The following is a 21,040-nucleotide window of genomic DNA, read 5'->3' on the forward strand; positions in this document are numbered from 1 at the left end:
GATTTTAGGATGACTTCCAAAATGATACAATTTAATATTAACATTTGAATACTTTTTAAAATAGAACATGTATTTTTCCAAATATGATATATATTTGTTTTTGTGCAGAAAGGTTTACAAAGAGCCAACATGGATCCATTTTTTACTCCTTTTTACTATTTCTGTTTTTAATTTTGCAGGTTTCTGCATTACTCATGACTTTCAGTTAGTAATGGAGGAGGACAGAGATCCCTTAAACTGCTCACCATTTTCCAGACTCTTCCCCCTTACAAATTAATTCATCACAATCCTTAATTCCTCTTTTGGCAGTGTGGTTTTCGATGCGTTTATTTCTGGTTATATCCAACTGTGGATAGTATCACTTAGGTTGTTTCAGACATAAGGAAGAATTTCTTAGCAGTGAATTTAGATTCTTCTAAAATAAGCTTCCCCCACTTAAATATATATATGTATTTAAATTGTAATCTTAGCAAATGTAAAACACTGGCTTTTCCTGACTGACAGATTATGTTGTAGGAGAGTCTTTTTTAAACCATGACCCTTTAGTGAGTGGTGGAATCAATTTGCCTGTTGAGACTAGCATTAAAAATAAATGAAATAGAATAGAAAATATCATAGTGCACTGCATGTAGTAAGTATTCTTTTGTATTTAAACAGGCGTCTGCTGGATCAAGGAGTAAAATGTATTTCTTTGTCTGGCTTGTGGTTAAAAAAAAAAAGGGACTTCCCTGGTGGCGCAGTGGTTAGGAATCCACCTGCCAGTGCAGGAGACACGGGTTTGATCCCTGGTCCGGGAAGACCCCACATGCCACGGAGCAACTAATCCCGTGTGCCACAACTACTGAGCCTGCGCTCTAGAGCCTGCAAGCCACAACTACTGAAGCCCACGCGGCTAGAGCCCATGCTCCGCAACAAGAGAAGCCACGCAATGAGAAGGCCGTGCACCGCAACAAACAGCATCCCCCGCTCGCCGCAACTAGAGAAAGCCCGTGCGCAGCAGCAAAGACCCAACGCAGCCAAAAAGACGAAAACAAAAACAAAAACAACTTGTGTTCAAAAGCCCCCATATTAAAGGCATTTGATTGGTCATAGGATATAACCTGCTGCGATTATTTGAGAGCTAAGGTCAAAGAGATACTTTTCCCTGATGCTCTGTATTTCAAATGGTCTTGATTTTCAATCCCTTTTACTTTCAGTTCCACTAACTAGGGCCTGAAGGGAAAAGGTGTGCGTGTGTGTGTGTGTGTGTGTGTGTGTAGCACTTGTCTTGTGTGAAAATACCAGTGTAGAACAGGGTTTTTCAGTCTCCACACTACTGACATTTTGGGTCAGATAATTCTCTCCTGTGGAGGCTGTCCTGTGTGTTTGTAGAATGTTTAGCATCATTCCTGGCCTCCACCCACTTGATGCCAGTAGCACCCTTCTCCCACCATTAGCTCTGATCAGTTGGAGATGAAATATCTCTAGACGTTGCCAAATGTCCCTGTGGAGTGTGGGTGGGGTGCTCTTGGTTGAGAACCACTGGTCTAGACCACAGCAGCTTGGCTTCCCTGTAAAACTCCTGGCCTCCCCCATGCTAAGTCCAATGCTCTATCCAGATTCAAAGGAAGGCATGCCCAAGGCATGCCCAAGCTTAGCCCAGCTCTGTCTGACGAGCCAACCTCAGCACCATCTAAAGCCGCCATTTGTTACAGAATCAAGATCAGATTCACAAGTTGGGTCTTAGGAGCCCTGCGTGCATGACTCTCTCCTGTCAGGGGCTCTTGGAATAAGTCTAGGCAAGTCCCTTATCTCCTTGGCACCTGGTGACACAACACCTGTCTTAGCCACATCAAAAGGGAGCTGAGTGGAGAAGGGATGGTTTAATAGACAGGAAAGCCCTTTGGAGAGTTAAAAGCGCTCTTCAACGGGGGGTGATGATGATGATATATGTTGAGGGATAAATCACGTAGTGCATCAGCCTCATTGCCCAGAGCTCTTTTCTCCTAGGGAAAAAGGGAAGTACATGTGGGGAACTCAGCAACTGAGTAGGCAGGAAAGACTCACCTCTTTTTTTTTTTTTTTTTTTTGACTCACCCCTTTAATTCAATTTTTTTTTTTTCTTTTTGGCCAAGCCATGCAGCTTGCAGGATCTTAGTTCCCCGACCAGGGACTGAACCCGTGTCCCCTGCAGTGAAAGTGTGGAGGTATGGAGTTCTAACCATTGAACTGCCAGGGAATTCCCTATTTTTTTTTTTTTTTTTTTTTACTGTAAATCAAGTGAAAATCCCAAGCTAAAGCTCTGGCATTTATATCTAACCATGCCTGGAGTGTGTTCCCAAGGGATGCCTCTCCCTGAGCCAGGGCAGAGGTCTGGCTGGGATGCCCGGGGCAGCCTATCCAGCCTGGAGGCAAGGATATTGATACTGACTCTGCAGCCTCTGTTACTGTTTCTTTCAATCAAAAGGCTTGGTAGAGGGTGAAGCCTGGGAAAGGGAACTGTGGGATAGGTTTTTGCTTTCTACTAAAAACTTTATAATATTCAGAAAAGGCATGAACAGTGACCTCAGAACTTACCCCTTCTCACTCTTGACTTTCCCACTATTTTCTTCTTTAACTATTTGGAATTCGCCAGTGAAGACACCTAGCACTGGGCTTTACTTTGAGGGAAGATTTGGGTGTTTTTGGCCACGCCGCACAGCTTGTGGGATCTTAGTTCCCAGACCAGGAATCGAACCCAGGCCCATGGCAGTGAAAGTGCTGAGTCTTTACCACTGGACCGCCAGGGAATTCCTGAAGACTATTTATTTCTAATTCAATCTGTTTACTTGTTATAGGTCTATTCAAAATTTCTCTTTATTCTTGGGTCAATTTTAATAATTTGTATTTCTAGGAATTCATTCATTTTATCTAAGTTGTCTTTTTTTGGCATGAAGTTGTTCATAATATTCCTTATAATTCTTTAAGTTTCTGCAGTTCTGATTTTGGTAATTTGTGTCTTTTACTTTCTTGGTCAGTCTAGCTATATCTTCCTGATGTACTGACCTTCCTATCAATATAAAATGTCCCTCTTTGTTCTAGTAATATTTTTTGTCTTAAAATCAATTTTTTCTGATAGCAATACAGCCTCTCCAGCTCTCTCATGCTTACTCTTTGCATGAATTCCAATTTTTTACTTTCAACTCCTTTGTGTCTTTGAATCTAAGGTGAGTCTCTTGTAGGCGGCATATAGTTCAGTCTCACTTTTTAAATCTAGTCTGGCAAGCTCTGCCTTTTGATTGAAGTGTTTTTTCCATTTACATTTAATAATTTACATTAAATTATTCAGATAGTTGGATTTACATCTGCCATTTTCCTATGTTTTTTTATTCATCTCATCTCATGTTTTGTTCCTGTGTTATTTCGTTAATGCCTTTTATTGTGTTAAATAAATATTTTTAGTCTACTCTTTTGATTCTTCTGTTGATTTAAAAAATTTTTTTTGAGTTGTTTTCTTAGTGGCTGACTTAGGGATTATAATGTGCATCTTAATTTATCACAGTCTATTCTGGAATACTAAATATTTTCTAGTTGATGGGTCATTGTTATCCTACATTTTTAAAATTATTTAAACATGGCTTCCTTTAGTTCTTTGAACATATTTATAATAGCTTCTTTGAAGCCTTTGTCTGCTAAAGCCAACATCTAGGGACACATAGAGACACTTTCTGTTGACTGCTTTTTTTTCCTGAGTACGTTTACACACGTCTCACAATTTTTATTGAACACTGGAAATTTTAGAGGGAAGATTTTTTTTTTGGTAGCAACTCGGTATTTTTTTGCTTCCCAATGATTGTTGTTCTTGTTTTGCTTGGGTGTTTGGTAATTTACTTCCTGGACTAAATCTCTCAAGTCGGTCTCCTCCACAATGTGCAGCTACTGATGTCTCTGCTTAATTGTTTTTTCATATTTTTATTTTTAAACCTGGCTTCCTAGGGGTCCCCTCTGTATCCACATAGTTTAATATTCAGCCAAAAGTCAGTCCGAGGTTGTGCTCAAACTTTGAGCCAGTAAGCCTTCTGTTCTCCCATGGAAAGTGCAGCACGCACTCAGCACATCTACACAGGCTCCAACGGCCAGGGATTAAGTGGCTTGGGCCTGCTCTGGTCTCTGCTACACATGCGCATAACCTCTAGTCAACCAAGATATACACAGAGCTCATCAGGTCCCCTATGGCTGCCTCACTCCCCAGGAACTCCAAGCTTTCACTCCATTGTTTGTGCCAAATAGGATTACAACCTTGGAGTGCTAGAGCTGCCGCCTCCCCTATTCTCTTCCCACCAAGATTGCCACTTTAGCCAGTACTCCTTCAAACCAAGTGAGCCCCATCAGACAGTAACAGTGAAGCTGTTGGTATTCAGGGGGCTACCCACCCTGGTTGAACTATTATGCCCATAGAACTGGGGGTGGGGAAATCAGAGCAGTCTCAGGTAAGTATAGCACAAACTTGAAGTTCGGTGGTTTTATGAATAAAAATTCTCAGTTTGTTGTATGACTTCGGTTGATTTTCAGTGTGCTAACATAGCACTAGATGGTTTTGTCCAGCTTTATAGTTGCTTTTAAAAATTATTATTGTGGTAAAATATACATAACAAGGTTTACCATTGTAACCATTTTAAATTCAGTTGCATTAAATTGTTACATTCACATCTATGTGCAACCGTCACCACCATCCACCTCCTCCAGAACTTTTTCATCATCTCGAATTGAAACTCTGTACCTATTAAATAACTCCCCGTTTTCCCCTCCCCCCAGCCCCTGGCAACCACTATTCTACTTTCTGCCTTAGTTAACCCTCACAACAAACCCTTTGTCTTAAGTATGTAAATGAAATCATATTTCAAGGACGGGGACGGGAGTTAAGTTCTAAAGTTAGCACAAAAGGCCAAAATTGGTATAATCAAAATTACCTGATTTAAACACTCACTTTCATTGGATGCTCACCCTGGGATGTATATATAGGCCGTTGGGTGGAATGGTAGCGGACTTATAAACTACACTCTCACTCCCAGCACCTGTGTTTGACTTGAAAGTAGTTACCTTTGATGCGACTCCACTTGACTAGTATCATCCACGTTTTACGGATGAGGAAGTGGACAAGTGGAGGGGCAGAGTAGAGGATGCCCAGTAGTCCTTGCAGGGGGTTGAGAGGGAGGTCCAAACTGAGGCAGGGGCTGGAGAGCAGGATCCTGAGTCGGGGACGGGCTCACGGTGGGGGGCTACTGATTCCTCAGAGAGCCAAAGGATTGAGGGCTAGACCCCATTCAACATCTCTTCATCATTCCCAGCCCTTCCCCACAAAGTCATTCACCTGCTCCGAGGGCTTCAGGTTTTTCTATCCGTGGTAACCACCGAGGTGACTGCGTTGCTAGCTTACCGGCCAATCTCAGAAGGCGGGACTCAGCGTCTGATCGACTTTCTTTTTCACCATTAAATTCCTTATTCCGCTCAGTTCGTTCCACCTCCTGAGGACTTACCAATCAGAAGCACCGTCTCTATAACCCTCCACCAATTGGAAGACTCGGGCCTCCCTCTGGGTTGGGCTGGCCGAGTAAGGCGGGGAGAAACGGAAGGGAAAGGGGCGGAGCTTATTCGTCCCGCCCCTTCTCGAGGTGGGAGGCAGGGAGTCCTGCATTAGCAGCAGGCAAGAACTGGGGAAGGACGTAAGACTTGACCAATCAGAGCTCATCATAACAGCTGAGGTAGCCAATAGGCAGCGGTGAAGGGAAAATGGGGCGGGGCCGGTGGGGTGGAAGGGACAGTAGGCGGTGGATGGGAGAGCTGGCGCAGCTGCCGTGGTGGCAGCGGCTGAAGTGGCGGTGGCTGCGGCGGTCGCTGCAGCTGCAACAGTTCCGGGCTCGTGGCTTTGGCGGCGGCGCCGGAGGGCTGGGCTGCGCGGTGCGGACCCCGGCGCGCGGTCCGGGTTGCTGGGGCGGCGCATGTAAGAATTCAGGGGGTGTGAGGGTTGGCCTGATGGAGAGGGCAGGGGTCAGGGGTCAGGGGGCTCGGCGTGAGGGCATTGGAACGTGGGAGGCGGGCAGGTAGGGCCAAGAGGGCCTGCGGGGAAGTCATCGCCGCTTTTCTCTCCCTCCAGCCCTGGTTGCGGGGACCGCAGCGTAGGGATCGCCCGGGGAAGCCCGGGGCGGGGAGAAGGGGCGCAAGGACGAGCACGTGGAGCAGGCGCCCGCACTCCTCTTCGTTACCCTCCTCCCTCGTCTGCTTGTCTCCGTGGCGCCCTCAGGCGACCCACCCCACAAGAGCCTGCCTGCCCTCTTTCCCGAGGACCTGTCCCTAGGGGTGACCCTTCCCTTCTGGCTCCTCAACAGAGGGAGAAGCACTGTGACCCTGGGCAAGTGCTTCCCTTCTCTCCTCTGGGCCTCACTTTTCCATCTCTGTAAAATAATGGCTTTGAATTCAGATGAGGGGACCGTCTGGGAAGAGATGAAGGGTAATGGTTAAGTGGGGAGGGTCCCTGAATTCAGACTGCCTGGGTTGAAATTTGGACTCTGTCACTTCCTTGCTGTTTATTTACAAGAAGCAGGTTAAGTTAACCCTGCTAAGACTCAGTTTCCTCATCTGTGAAGTGGGGACATTAGCTAAGTAAGATTTCCTAACAGCAGTACTATTCACATTTTGAGCCACATATTTCTTTGTTGTGGTGGGTCTCACCTGTGTATGGTAGGATGTTTCCAGGCATCCCTGCCCTCTACCTACTATTACCCCCTACTTGTGACAATCAGAAATGTCTCCATACATTGCCAATGTGTGTGTGTGGCAGGGGAATCACCCCGGCTGAGATCCACAGAACTAATGCATGCATTGCAAGCAACCAGTCATATATTATACAGTTAAAATAAAAAACAGTAGCTATTTTGATAACAATGATACAATTAAAAAAGCTCTTCTTGATGAGTTGAGAAAGTTAATAGACTCTCCAGCCTTCAAAATAAATATGGGAGAGAATGACAAGATGTTAATAATTGTCAAAGCTGAGTGATCGACACAGGGAAGTTCATTTATATATTCTCTCTACGTTTGAGTGTGTTTGAAAATAGCTGTGATAAAAAGTTAAGCCAAAAAGAAAAAAAATAAAACATATAATGCTTAAGACAGCCAAATGGTAACATCTCATTTGGAATTTCCTTTTCTGTCTTCCCACTACTGAGATTTAAAAGTGAAATTAATCCCCAGATCTGGAGGAAACTTAAAAAAAAAAAATCTCGCAGGAAGTTTACTGGGCAGACCGCTACAGGCTTAGCAGCAAAGAATGGTGCTCACTTTTACTGCCTAATTTTAAGAAGATACTGACGCACAGGGGCCTGCCCTGGATTGTCCTGGTGATTCGTGAAGGAAGTAAATTGATGGGTTGCCATTCAGTGGGTTAGTTTGGAGGCAAACTTGATCGAGACCAGAATACAGCAGTTTGAGGAAGGAACCTGCTGCTGTTTTCAAGTTCAAAGGTCTGCTGTTAGGTCTGCTGAGTGTTTGCTTTTCTTTTGGTCCTCCTCAGCGGAAATGGGGATGTTTATAAATAGGAACTGTAACAGGCTAGTTCTGACCATTTTGAATTGGGAGTTCAGAATGAGCGTTTTTGCTGTGTGACTCCGGGCATCACTTAAAAAAATATTCTAGTCTCTTTCCCTTCCTCCCCAAATACCTAAATCTAGGAGAGTAATAAGAGTGATATGGGCAAATCTAGATGACCTGGCACACTAACTCTTTATAGGTCATTGGAGCTAAGTGCTGCCTAAATACCAGGACTGGGACATGGAGGAATTGTAGTGTGCTGGCGGGGAGCACAGGTCTGGAGTCAGATTGTGTAGTTCAAAGCTTGGCTTTCCAGCTGTGAGTTCTTGGACAAGTAAATTACTTAACTTCTCTAAGTTAAGCCTTAAGTCCCCCCCTCTGTAATGGGGGATAATAATCCTACTTATCTATTACGAAGTTTCAATCAGCTTTACTTAAAAATTGCTAGAAGAGCCCCAGCATATAGTAAGCGCTCACTGAGTATTAACTACTATTGTTTGGATGGTTGTATATGTATATATATTTTTAAGTCTTTGAAACCTCTGAAATTCACACACAAACAAGGGTTAAGAAGGGTAGAGGGGGAACATATTAGCCATAATCCCAATCTCCAAACATAATTACCCTTAACTTTCAGTATTTAATCTTGCACAGAATTTTAGTGCTATTATACTGCAATACTCTTTTTTATTGAAATATGATTCACATTACTATAAGATCCATCATCTTACATCTAAAGGGCACCATTCTGTGGTTTTTAGTATATTTGTAAGGTTATGTACCCATCACCACTATCTAATTCCAGAACATTTTCATCAGTAGTGGTTGTATTTTGATAATTGTCCTTTTTTTTTTTTTTTTTTTTAAATCCCCCAAACCCTAGAAGATGCCACTGATGGAGGAGTTTCTAAGAAGCACCTCTGGGCCAGTGGCTTTGAACTGGAGCTCAAAGCAGACACTACTTAAAGCTCTGGACTTCACATCCTGAGGGCTATAGGAGAGGAGAACATGGCCGTGAGTTTAGATGACGACGTTCCCCTCATCCTGACCTTGGATGAGGGTGGCAGCACCCTACTAGCTCCCTCCAACGGCCTGGGCCAAGAGGATCTGCCCAGCAGAAGTAAGATGGTAGGGTGGGCTGGGGGAGGGAGTGCAGCTTTTCTGTTTCAGGGGGCGAGTTGTGGGCTTGGTGCTCTGTTGGTAGATGCATGTACCTGAATGCCTGACCCCATGTTTGACTCCCAAGTTCTGACACAGAAACTACTGGGAGACTAATCCTGTGGGGTCCTAATCCTGCACCCTCTATTTTGGGGTGCTTTCCGGGACTAGCCTGCCCTGCTTCCCTCAGCACCTCCCCTCTCTTGCGCCTGTGGTACCCTGGTTTTGTTCATGGATGCTTGGTGGGGACCTCAGGCAAACCTGCTCCTTGGCTAGCTTCCCTGCCCCATTCCTTGTTAAAAAAAGAAACAGATTTCAACATTGGTCTCTGTCTGCCTGATCCTTGGCAGGAAAGTGGAGTTGACTGCTTCTCCCCACCAGCACTAAGTCCTTGGACTGCCCAGGACAGGGTGGAAGGGGGCGAGCATTCGTCGTGACCCATTGATTTGAGGGTTTGGGGTTTTGCTTTGTCTTCCTCTAAACCAAAGCCCAGCAGCACAAAGTGAACCCGCGAGAGGTTGTGAGCTTTAAATTTTTTAGATTTTAAGTGTGTTTCTGGCAGAACGAGAGGCCTTAAAAACCTTTCTTGTCCCGAAGCCATTCGCTTCGTTTGCTCAGACCTTGGGTCCAAGAGAGGCTTAAAATAACTTCCCTTTAATGGAGGGTCCTAAGATGTCAGGGGCTAGGGCTTTAGGGTCTCCTTAGCAGATGGAAATTCTACCCACAAGCCATACTGTTGAGTCAGGGGTATTGCTTGGGTCCAGGGAAAGATAAGCCTGGCTCTCCCATCTCCTTTGTCCAGAGAGAACACAGTTGGCTTGCACGGAGCTTAACAGCCTCCCCTTGGAAGTGGTGAAGGACAGCATTGTTCCCGTGGATGGGAGTGCAATGGGAGGCCTGGCTCCCTCTAAACTGGCCTCTCTTTGGTTTAGCGTGTTCACCCATCCAGAGTGGCAGAGCTGGGTGATCGAGGAAGATTAGAAAGTAGACCAGATTTTTCCCTAAGTGCCATTCAGGACCAAGAAATCAGTGGCTGTGATTTCAGGCCCACTTCTTAAATACCCTAGAGTTGGCAAGCTAAGTGTCAGGCTCTTTTTTTTTTTAACATCTTTATTGGAGTATAATTGCTTTACAATGGTGTGTTAGTTTCTGCTTTGTAACAAAGTGAATCAGTTATACATATACATATGTTCCTATATCTCTTCCCTCTTGCGTCTCCCTCCCTCCCACCCTCCCTATCCCACCCCTCTAGGTGGTCACAAAGCACCGAGCTGATCTCCCTGTGCTATGTGACTGCTTCCCACTAGCTATCTGTTTTACGTTTGGTAGTGTATATATGTCCATGCCACTCTCTCGCTTTGTCACAGCTTACCCTTCCGCCTCCCCTCAGGCTCTTTCTCACCTGTTATCCTAACTAAGATCCTTTTTGCAAGGTAGACAGTATTATCCCTGTTTTACGGAGGAGAAAATGGTGAGTCAGAGAGGTTAAGGAACTTGCCTGATGTCACACAGCCAAGCAAGCGGTTGAGCAGAGATTTGAACCGAGGACTGACCCCAAAGTTCCTTCCCCTCCTCTTCCTCCCTTTTTCCTCCTCCTCCCCTCCTCCCTCTCCTTTTCCTCCTTCACAAGCCTTTAATGAGTATGAGTGCTGGTCCTTAGCATTTACATATATTATTTCATCATATAACCTTAAGGTGGAGTTATTGTTATTATCCATATTTACTGGGGAAGCAAAGCCTCAGAGAGGTTAAGTAACTTGTCCAAGGTCACACAGCTAGCAAGCAGCAGTGTCTCTCTGATCTTCCCTCTAACACCACCATGTAAGGTGCTTTGGGGAAAGGGATGTAAATGAATGTGACATTGTCTCAGCTTCAGAGTAGGATACCCCCTAGTGAGGGGAGCGGTTAAGTCCATTGCCAATGAGGGAATGGACTGGAGGGAGGGTGGTTGATACGCACAGGGTATGGATCATTCTGGAAATAGCCAGGCTCAAGGTTCTAAATTGGACTCCTAGTCATTGTTGTGGGTGCCACTTTTAAGTCCTCCCACAGTATCGGTGTTGATGACAGGATGTCCAGGTCTCCTGAAGGATCAAAGTGGGAAGAGCAGCCTAGCTCTGCGTCAAGATCAGGTTTTGAAACGATGAAGGCACTTGATGATTGGGAAATAGGCCAAGTAGACAATAAAGCTAACCTTGGATAGCCCGCTAGTAAGGCCATTCATTTCTTGGCGAAGTCGGTGGCTCATTTTTAGTTCGTTTAAGAAAAACAAAATAAACAACTGATGGGGTCCAGGGAAACTGTGCTTTCTGCGAAGTGCACTAGTGCCTCAGTTTCCTGTCTCATCCTCTTCCTGTGGTATTTGCTAAAATCTCTAAGAACTAATGGCTGTAACCCTCCAAGCCTGGCTAGGAAAAACAGTAGTGCCTCTTAGAGGAAAGGAGAGATTTCAGAGGCGGCCTGCCTGCTCCATCTCCTCCGTATGGGCCTTTCTTATTTCATGCTTGGATTTTGGCATTGACTTTTTTCCCAAGTTCCCCCATGCCCGCTTCTCTGAGCAGTCCGTCTAAAACACAAATCTGACCTGGTATGGGCGTACCTTGTTTTACTGCACTTCACAGATACTGCGTCTTTTACAAATCGAAGGTTGGTGGCAACCCTGCATCAAACAGGTCTCTCAGCACCAGTTTTCCCAACAGCATTTGCTCACTTCCTGTCTCGGTGTCACATTTTGGTAATTCTTGCAATATTTCAAACCCTCTACTAGCAAAAAGATTACGATTCACTGAAGGCTCAGACGATGGTTAGCATTTTTTTTAATATAAATTTATTTATTTTATTTACTTTTGGCTGCGTTGGGTCTTCGTTGCTGCACATGGGCTTTCTCTAGTTGCAGCGAGCGGGGGCTACTCTTCATTGCGGTGCGTGGGCTTCTCATTGCGGCGGCTTCTCTTGTTGCGGAGCACGGGCTCTAGGCGTGCGTGGGCTTCAGTAGTTGTGGCACGTGGGCTTCAGTAGCTGTGGCTCGCGGGCTCTAGAGCGCAGGCTCAGTAGCTGTGGCACACAGGCTTAGTTGCTCCGTGGCATGTGGGATCTTGCCAGACGAGGGCCCAAACCCGTGTCCCCTGCATTGGCAGGCAGATTCTTAACCACTACGCCACCAGGGAAGTCCCATGGTTAGCATTTTTTAGCAACAAAGTATTTTTTCATTAAGGTGTGTACATTGTTTTTTAGCATAATGCTATTGAACAATTAATAGACTACAGTATAGTGTAGACATAACTTTTATATGCACTGGGAAACCAAAAACTTCATGTGACTCACTTTATGGCGATATTCATTTGATCGCAGTGGTCTGGAACTGAACCCACAGCATCTCTGAGGTCTGCCTGTAATTTCCCCAGCTTGCCGCCCCCAGGACCTTCCTGTCCCTTATAGGATGACGGCCAAGCTCCTTAGCCAGCATATGTGTGTTCTAGTGCCTTCTTGCCTGACCAGTCCCATTTCCTGCTTCAACCCACAATTCTAGTTCTCGGAATCCCCGGTATATTCTTAAACCTCTCCGCCTTGCTGGTAACTGTCTGGCATGCTTTCCCCAGACTCTTGTTTACTCATGAGCTTCAGTTCTGTCTTGACAATCCTGCTGATAATCCCATCTCTTTGAAGCCTTCACTGGACCTCCTATTCCCGATGGGGCTAATTACTCACCCTTTTCTGCTTTGGCATCTGGTGTAGGCTTCCGTTATTATGGCTACTTACTGTGCGGAAATGACTTGTTTAACCATCTGATCACCTCCAAGGCCCCAAGTGTTCATTCATCTGTGCATCACCTAGCTTGATGCCTACTGTATGCAGGCACTCAACAAGTCATGGTCCAAATAAACCTAGTTGGGTCTCTGAGGCCTTTTAGCTCACGGGAGGGGCTGTCTGAGGGCCCAGTCAGAGGTGGGCAGCAGCCCCTCCTGCCTCTGTTCACCAGTGGTTGGAGTCTCACCACTCCCAGCACCGCTGATTGTCCTGGGGGCTGCCATCATTGCCCCCCGGTCTGTGGCTGATAGAAACCCTTGAGGTGTTAAGGCGTTGGCAGTATGCAGACAGAAGGGAAGAGAAAAAAAATTTTATAAAAACAAAATTCTTGAAAAATAGCATTTCTCTAAAGGAAACTAAATGCAGCGTACTTAATAATAGTCTTTAAAAAGTAAGAAAGTTTCTGTTATCATTTTTATAAATAAAACTTACAAGTTCCAATTAAAAAAAAAGAAAAAAGAATGTAGACAGAGGCCTTCAGCAGAATTGGCAGCTATCTGGGCACGACTGCTACTGAGAACTAAGCCAGCTCTCTGAGGGTGTGTGCCTTGATTGACCCTGGGCCTCCGCCCTGACCCAGCAGCTGTCACTGGTGCCTTCCTCTGGCTATGTACCACACGCTCCCTGTCTTAGTGTGCTCGGGCTGCCATGACAAAATTCCACAGAAGGGGGCGGGGGGGGGGTACTTCAGCAATGGAAATGTATTGTCTCACAGTTCTGGAGGCTGGAAGTCCAAGATCAGGGTGTCGGCAGGGTTGGTTTGTCTGAGGCCTCTCTCCTTGACTCTTGGACAGTTGCCTTCTCACTGTGTCCTCAGCTTGTGTGTCTGTGTCCTAATCTCTTCTTATAAGGATACCAGTCCTATTGGATTAAGGCTCACCCATATGACCTCATTTTACCTTAATTACCTCTTTAAAGGCTCTGTCTCTGAATACAGTCACATTCTGAGGCCCTGGGGGTTGGGACTTCAACATAGAAATTTTAGGGGGGGGACACAATTCAGCCCATAACACTCCTGCCCTTTCCTTAGGTGCGGTCCCCAGGAATCTGGCTGTGCCGCCTGTGCCCTTTGACCCTATGCTAGGGGTGATCAATGCTGGGGAATTATCCCTAAAGGAAACTGGAGGGTTTGAATTTTTTTTTCCTTATATGGGAAAGGATGGATTTTATCCAGGACTCAGACATCTCTGGGCTATAAGAGTAGCTGCTGAAATGCTAATGAATGACTCACAGGCAGGGGGCGTCAGGTTGATAAAGGAGGCAGGTATGAGCAAAGGTATTTAAAGCATGGAATTAGGAATAACGTTTGACAGTGCAGTTTGAGATAGCCCATTGTCTGCATTGCACATCAGTCAGCGGCCTGGACCATCTCTAGACCACAGAGCCTGAATACTGTGGGCAGTACGAGGGATTTTCCGGGGGACTTCTGGTCACACTCAGCTTTTGCCTTCTCACTGCCTTTAAACCCAACAGCTGCCTAAGATGGGCCTGTACTATCGGCCTTTTCTGGGTGATAAAAGGATTGTGGGCAAGGTGGTGGCTGAGGCTTGAGCAGGGCATTTTGTCTCATGCACTACTTTGGTGCTGGTGGTTCATGGCTTTCTGGTGACAGGCCATGCAGGGATAAGGCCTAAGGTGATAGAGCAGAGGACCCCCTCTCCCTCCTTTGCCCATGCCTAATGTACCATCAGGAGTTAACCTGAGACCCAGTACAAGGTGGAGGGCCACTGCCCATTTGCAGGGGCCAACACATGGCAGGCACCCTGGCTCCTTTTCCAGAGTTTTCCTGCAGCCACAGCCAGCTGGCACCTGTCTTAGTCAAGGTGGGCCAGAGCTGTTGGCCTCAGGGCAGGTGTAGCCAACACGAGTTGGGATAGAGCAGTGGGGCTGTATTCCCAGGGGTGACCAACCCCAGGGTAGGTGCTCCGTCACAGAAATCTGTGTCTGTTGTTCTTTCTCTGACCAAGCTTCCCCAGCATACTTGCCAAACGATAAATAAAGCCCGAGGACTTGGGTAGCTTTTGTCACTTGTGATAACCCTGGGTGGTGGAATGGTTAAGCATTCGGGGTCTGGAGTCGAGCTGCAGGCTTCCAATCCTAGGTGAGTTTGGAACTCAGCGTCTCTAAGCCTCAACCTTATCATCTGTGCGGCGGGGTCATGATAGGCAGTACCTCCCAGTAGAGTCATCGTGGGGATGCGGTGAGACCACGTGTGTGACGCCCATGTAAGTGCTCAGCCAGTCCTAGGCAGTACCTCCCAGTAGAGTCATCGTGGGGATGCGGTGAGACCACGTGTGTGACGCCCATGTAAGTGCTCAGCCAGTCCTAGGCGTTATTGTCATGACCAGAGACTAGGCTTCTTCTTTGGAAGATCATAGTGCATGAGCGGGGCTGCTGAACCCAGGCCGAGGTCTGAATCCTTTTCTGGCCCACTCCTGGCACAGCAGGTGGTCCCCGCCAAGCTGGGAAGCAAAAGCAGCATGGCAACTGGAGATGGAACAGCAGTTAGATTTTCACGGCTTCCCAGGGAGCTTGGGCATTTGGCTCCGCGGGAGTTGGTCCCCTGGCTTTCCTAGGGCCCCGCCAAGGCAGAATGCCTGTGTCACCAGGCCGGCGGAGGCACCAATTCAAATGAGCAAGCATCCGGCCTGCTGGCTTCCAGCCTCGTAACCCACACTTGAAGCCTTTCACTTCCTCCACCCCCCGAGTCCTCATGGGGGATCCTGTCTGTTGCCTCAGGCCCCCCGCCGTGAAATGCCATCTGTCCCCTCCGCGCGCCGAAAGCTACCGTGTCAAAACGACAGTTGTGGCAGCTGGGCGCAGGCTGGAGAGGCTGCTGAACTGCTCTTTACCCATCGCCTTAGGGGGGCTAAGTTCCCATTTGCTCCAGGAGCGCTTCATGAGGCAGAACGCTCAACTTCTCAGCCTCCAAGTCAGGGAGGGAACGTGGGAGGGCTCTGACGGCCCCTGGCTGCGGTGCCCACCCCCAGGGCTGCCTTGCGAATCACAGCACGGTGGCCCTGTAAGGAAACCCAGAGGAGGCACCAAGCAATCAAGCCCCCAGGAGGGACATCGGTCCCAGGACCATCCCCATCCCACCTTCATACTCAGGGAGTCCGTAGGACTCCCTTTGCTGGGTGACTTCCCTGATTTGGACATTTCCTGACTCCCTCCCTTTTCTCCTCATCAGTCCAAGCTGAGTAAGGTCATTCACAATAAAAATAACGGCTTGGAACTTCCCTGGTGGTGCAGTGGTTAAGAATTCGCCTGCCAATGCAGGGAACATGGGTTCGATCCCTGGTCCGGGAAGATTCCCACATGCCGTGCAGCAACTAAGCCCGTGCACCACAACTACTGAGCCTGCGCTCTAGAGCCCACGAGCCACAACTGCTGAAGCCTGGGCGCCTAGAGCCCGTGCTCTACAATAAGAGAGCCACCGCAATGAGAAGGCCACACGCCACAACCAAGAGTAGCCCCCGCTTGCCACAACTAGAGAAAGCCTGCGCGCAGCAACGAAAGCCCAATGCAGCCAAAACAAATAAATAAATTAAGTAATAATAATGGCTCATGGGTATTGAGCCCCTATCACGTGCCAGGCAGCGTCTGAAAGCACTTTACATGTGCCATCTCAGTCATTGGGTCCTCGCAGCAGATCTGTGCGGTCGGTTCAGCATCTGTATCTGACGGAAGAGGAAACTGACACTCTGAGAGGTTGAAACTTACCCAGGGTCACACAGCCAGGAAGTGTCGGCTGCAGCATTGGAACCCAGGTCTTCTGATTCGGGAACTCCGATTCTGAGCTGATGTGCTGCACGCCAGGAAGTAAAGCTTTGTGAAAGAGGTAGAACTTTAGGCCAGAGTTTCTTTTCCAAAAGGAAGTTGGTTTCTATGATATCTATACCTTCATCTCTTTTTTTTTCCAGTTAAACTTTTATTTCCGGCAAGGCATGTTACTCTCAATTGGAGCTCCATACCTGGAACTCCCTTTTGTGTTATAAAAACAGCAAAACTTACGGGGGTTTCATTGTACACGTGGTATCGGGTCATCACTGAGAAACTAGAAAAGATGGGCAAGTGAAAAAACAACAGACCACAAAGGACAGCCATGACTTCATGCAGCTTTCTCCTCAGTGTACGCCCTTTTCCAACGCACAGGCATTTGGCTAAACTTTACATCATTATGGCTGGAACAAGACAGTTTGGGCTGAAAATGGGAACTCATAGGAGTCAAGATTTGGGAAAGGAAGGGCAAAGGAGGACCGGCCTTGGAGCAGGGCACGAGACTCAAAAGGCCAGCTGGGGTGGCCGAGGAGGGCCATCCCCCAAGGTCACTGGTTCCCAGGGGCAGGTGACCCCCTATCATCACTTGCCTGGAGGGTGTCCCTGGACAGGAGAACTGATTCAGGCCATCAGTGCTTGGGTTGCCTTTTCCACTGGTGACCCCCTTTGCTGTGTTTGCTTTTTGTTGGAGGTACTTATCTACTCATAAAAACGTATGGCTCTTTCTCTCCTCAAAGCACTTGAGAGGCTGTGGTTCAGCTGAAGTGACCTTGTAGGAAGTGCCTGAGCACGTGGCTGCCCTGGGCCCGGGTGGGCTGGGGACACGCTGGGGAGCGCACGTGCTGTCTGGTGGGCTGGCTGCTACTTCCCTCTGGCCATTTGTTACCATGTGGGCTCATGGGCTGCTTGTGACTACATTTTCCAGTGTTTCCAGAGAAATCAAAACCTACGCTTTTCATCGGAAGCCTTCTGACTTTTACATATCGCAACCGTTTCACATTTCTCAAACAGCCAGCTGAGTAAAATCTAGTCAGCGGCTGCTACTTTACGACATAGAACCTACCTGTTCAGCCTTTGTTTTCTGTTCAGAACGAACTCCTTCAAAATAAGGAAACAACACAGAACCAACGGATGTGCTCTCCGTGGCCTCGGAGAGGTTCTTCACCTTTGGACGCCGTTCTGTGAGATTCAGAACTGGCTGGGGGAAAACTTTTCTCTGCCTCTGTGTGCTTCACCTAAAGAAAGACCGGATTTTGGGACTTCCCTGGCGGTCCAGTGGGTTAAGACTCCTCGCTTCCACCACAGGGGGCGCGGGTTCGATCCCTGGTAGAGCCAGGCCAGGCAGGTGAGGTGGGAGGACAGAGCAGGTGGGTGCATCTCCCGGGATCCCCTTCATCTTTCTTTTCTGTTTATTCCTTGCTTCCTCTGGGTTGCAGTTCACCTGATACTCTCCCTGTGGGAGTGCCCTTTGCTCCTTCTTTCTTATCTGCATCCAACTTTACAACTGTCTTCTCTCTTTTTTTAAAGATTTATTATTTATTTATGGCTGTGTTGGGTCTTAGTTGCGGCATGTGGGCTCTTTGTTGTGACACACAGTCTCTCTCATTGAGGCGTGCAAGCTCCGTAGTTGTGGCGCGCGCGGGCGTAGTTGCCCTGTGGCATGTGGGATCCCAGTTCCCTGACCAGGGATCGAACCTGCTTCCCCTGCATTGGCAGACGGATTCTTTACCACTGGACCACCAGAGAAGTCCCTCTTCTCTTTTCTTAGCTATTTGATCATGGGACTCTTTGTTTTTTGTTTTTTTTTTTAGCTTTGACTTTGAGACGTGTAATAAAGATTCAAGTGGACATTAGAAGTTTAAAAATAATTAATAGTTTAATAGCTAGTCGTCTTCTAATTCTTTTTTTTTCTTGAATTGTTCTCATCTTGTCAACTGAAAAGCTAAGAGTTTTTCAACTGGCTGGCATGGATTTCTTCAGAGCTTAGAACCGCTGTTGCGGAGGTCACAGAAACGTAGCAGATCTAGTTATGGCTCGTGAAGGATTTATGGTCTGGTTGGCAATAAGACAGACGAGTATATGACGTGCTACTTTTGTGGCTTTTATTGTAACCGTGGAAGGATTTAGAGGAGGAGAGAGTAAGGATGGGCAGGGGAGGTGGAAGCGCTTTCCCAAGGAGGTGAAATATTGGGGCAGGAGATGGAGTCAGTCTGCTTGATTTGGGGAGGGAGCACATCAGGAAAGGCTTTAGAGAGATTAAGCTTTATTGTGCTCAGTGTTTAAAGAGCAGATAAACAGGAAGCAGGAAGTGGAAGCTGGAAGTGAAAGACCATCTCAAGGAAAGGAGCAGGGGAGCAGAGGTGTAGAAGAGTTGGAGTGGACGGGTGGGTGTGGTTGGTGCTTTGACTGGTGGGCGGGGAGGAGAGATTGGATCCAGATCTTGGGGGGTCTCTCTGCCTCCAGGGCCGTGCTGAGGAGTGGGACTTCATCTTGGGGGTGATGCAGAAGTCCCAGAGTGCTTTAAGCAGGGGAGTGACACGGTCACATTTCAGGGGAGCGTCTGCAAATTCACTCAGGCTGCCCTGCAAAGAGTGGTTGGAAATGGGTGGCAAGACCAGGTGGCAGGGGGGTGGCCTAGGCACATGATGGGACTTGTTTTGTTCGGCCTGAATGGTATTTTAAGCAGGTATTATGCTTGTTCACAGCGTGAGGGCTCAGCACCTGCCGTCTCACACACCCCAGCTTCCCAGTTTGCTACCTGCCTGGTGCCTGCAGGCATTTGAGTTTGTAGCCCTGGCAGTAAATTCTGATAGGACGGTACAGTGGCAGGAGTTGAGAGCACAAAGGACAATGAAGGCTCAGCTGAGGGAGTAGATCAGCCTATGGGCAGGTGGAGTTTTTTTTTTTTTTGGCTACATGGGGTCTTCGTTGCTGCGCACGGGCTTTCTCTAGTTGCTGTGCGTGGACTTCTTATTGTGGTGGCTTCTCTTGTTGTGGAGCATGGGCTCTAGGCATGCAGGCTTCAGTAGCTGCGGCACACAGGCTCAGTAGTTGTGGCTCGCGGGCTCTAGAGCGCAGGCTCAGTACTTGAGGCGCATGGGCTTAGCTGCTCCGCGGCATGTGGGATCTTCCTGGACCAGGGATTGAACCCATGTCCCCTGCATTGGCAGGCGGATTCTCAACCACTGTGCCACCAGGGAAGTCCCAGGTGGAGTTTTAGGCACAGGTGGGAGTTGGGGATGCTGGGGACAGGACCGAATGCCTGGGCAGAGGGAAAGAGGGGATACGAGCCTCCCCATGCAGGCCAAAGATGAGAGCTCTGGGGCAGATGGGGTCTGGGGCGTGGTTAAGAGCACACGACGAGTTTGAGTCTAGCTCTGCCATTTGCTGCCGTGGGACCTTGGGCGCTTGACATAATGTCTCTTAGCTTCGGTTTCCTCATCTGTAAAAGGAAACTAATACCAATAATACTACCTTAGAGGGCTGTCCCAAGGTTGAACCAAGACAGCGTACCTCACACAGGCACGTTGGCTGGCTTATAGCAGAAGGAGCATTGGGTGGATGTTAGCCGTTTTCATTAGGGGAGGGGTCAGAGCAGGTAGACCTATTTTATGGAGAGCCTGGAATGCTGACAGCATTTTATTTATTATTTTTTTCTTAAAAAAAATTTTTTTTTACATTTTTGGCCGTGCCACGCAGCTTGCGGGATCTTAGTTCCCCTACCAGGGCTCAAACCCGGGCCCATGGCAGTGAAAGCGCCGAGTCCTAGCTCCTGGACCACCAGGGAATTCCCCAGACAGTAGTTTAGAGTTGGTGGAATAACCAGAAAGTGACGTGATGAGAACATTTCTTCCAGCTGACTTCTTTCCAACTCCGGAGGCCGTCTCTATCCACCGTGATAGACCTTAGAGACCTGCCTTAGAGACCCTGGGGTGGGTCAGTCCTGAATAGGGATGACATTTTGCTCTGGAGATTGGGAGGTGGGTGGAGAGGAAACTCCCAGCATGTCCTATAGTGGCAGGAGCCAGACTGGGCATCTTTTTTTTTTAAATTAATTAACTTTGTTTTTTATTTATTTTTGGCTGTGTTGGGTCTTTGTTGCTGTGCGTGGGCTTTCTCTAGTTGCAGCGAGTGGGCTTCTCATTGTGGTGGCTTCTCTTGTTGGGAGCACGGGCTCTAGAGTGCAGGCTCAGTAGTTGTGGCACGGCGGCTCAGTAGTTGTGGCTCGTGGGCTCTAGAGCGCAGGCTCAGTAGTTGTGGTGCACGGGCTTAGTTGCTCCGCAGCATGTGGGATCTTCCCGGACCAGGGATCGAACTGGTGTCCCCTGCGTTGGCAGACGGATTCTTAACCACTGCGCCACCAGGGAAGGCCCAGACTGGGCATCTTTCTCTCTTTCTTTCTGTCTCTTGAAGCTCAGTGCAGTTCTTGCCTCACCCTAGGCACTCAGGAAACATCTGGACAATATGGAACCCGTGAGTCCTTTCGTGAGTTCGCCTGGCTTGGGATACATGTGTAGGAGGGCGTGTCTCAGATTAGTAATGTCAGGAGCTGTATCTGGCAAGGAGAAAGTAATTAGTGAAAGAAAAGCAGAGATTGGAATGAATATGCTCTGCTGCCAAGCTCTTAGGATCAGAAAGGACCTATTCTCCTGATTTAAAAAGGCATGGCTTCTAACTGTATCCAGCAGATAAGTTTCTGCTTTGTTCCAGTGCACTGACACAGCCCTCTAAAGAGTCCATCCTGCTAGAG

The 21,040-nt window shown here is 47.7% G+C and overlaps 2 protein-coding genes across 6 annotated transcripts in view; one reads left to right on the forward strand and one right to left on the reverse strand.

Moving 5' to 3' along the window:
• Positions 1-5,507, reverse strand: part of DRC10 (dynein regulatory complex subunit 10) — a 22,703-nt gene extending 17,196 nt beyond the window's left edge. The window contains exon 1 of one of the 2 annotated variants that reach the window (XM_022550884.3): positions 5,330-5,507. The gene's annotated coding sequence lies outside the window, so the exon portion shown is untranslated. Of the gene's footprint in view, positions 1-5,058 lie in introns of both variants that reach the window. The other variant, XM_022550883.3, reaches the window with a different exon arrangement.
• Positions 5,508-5,758: 251 nt separating this feature from the next.
• The window catches only part of TPCN1 (two pore segment channel 1), a 65,377-nt gene continuing 50,095 nt past the window's right edge, over positions 5,759-21,040 (forward strand). The window contains exons 1-2 of one of the 4 annotated variants that reach the window (XR_016387502.1): positions 5,759-5,959; positions 8,429-8,665. Coding sequence is in view for 2 of the 4 variants with exons in the window: in XM_022550752.2 (XP_022406460.2) it covers positions 8,554-8,665 (112 nt within the window). In the remaining 2 variants the exon portion in view is untranslated. Of the gene's footprint in view, positions 5,960-8,428; positions 8,674-21,040 lie in introns of those variants that run through there. The other 3 variants (XM_022550752.2, XM_022550753.3, XM_022550754.2) reach the window with 3 other exon arrangements.

This window comes from Delphinapterus leucas, chromosome 14, assembly GCF_059928025.1.
Source record: "Delphinapterus leucas isolate spDelLeu-1000000601 "Yukka" chromosome 14, BTC_Dleu_Yukka2, whole genome shotgun sequence".
Taxonomy (NCBI): Eukaryota; Metazoa; Chordata; class Mammalia; order Artiodactyla; family Monodontidae; genus Delphinapterus; species Delphinapterus leucas.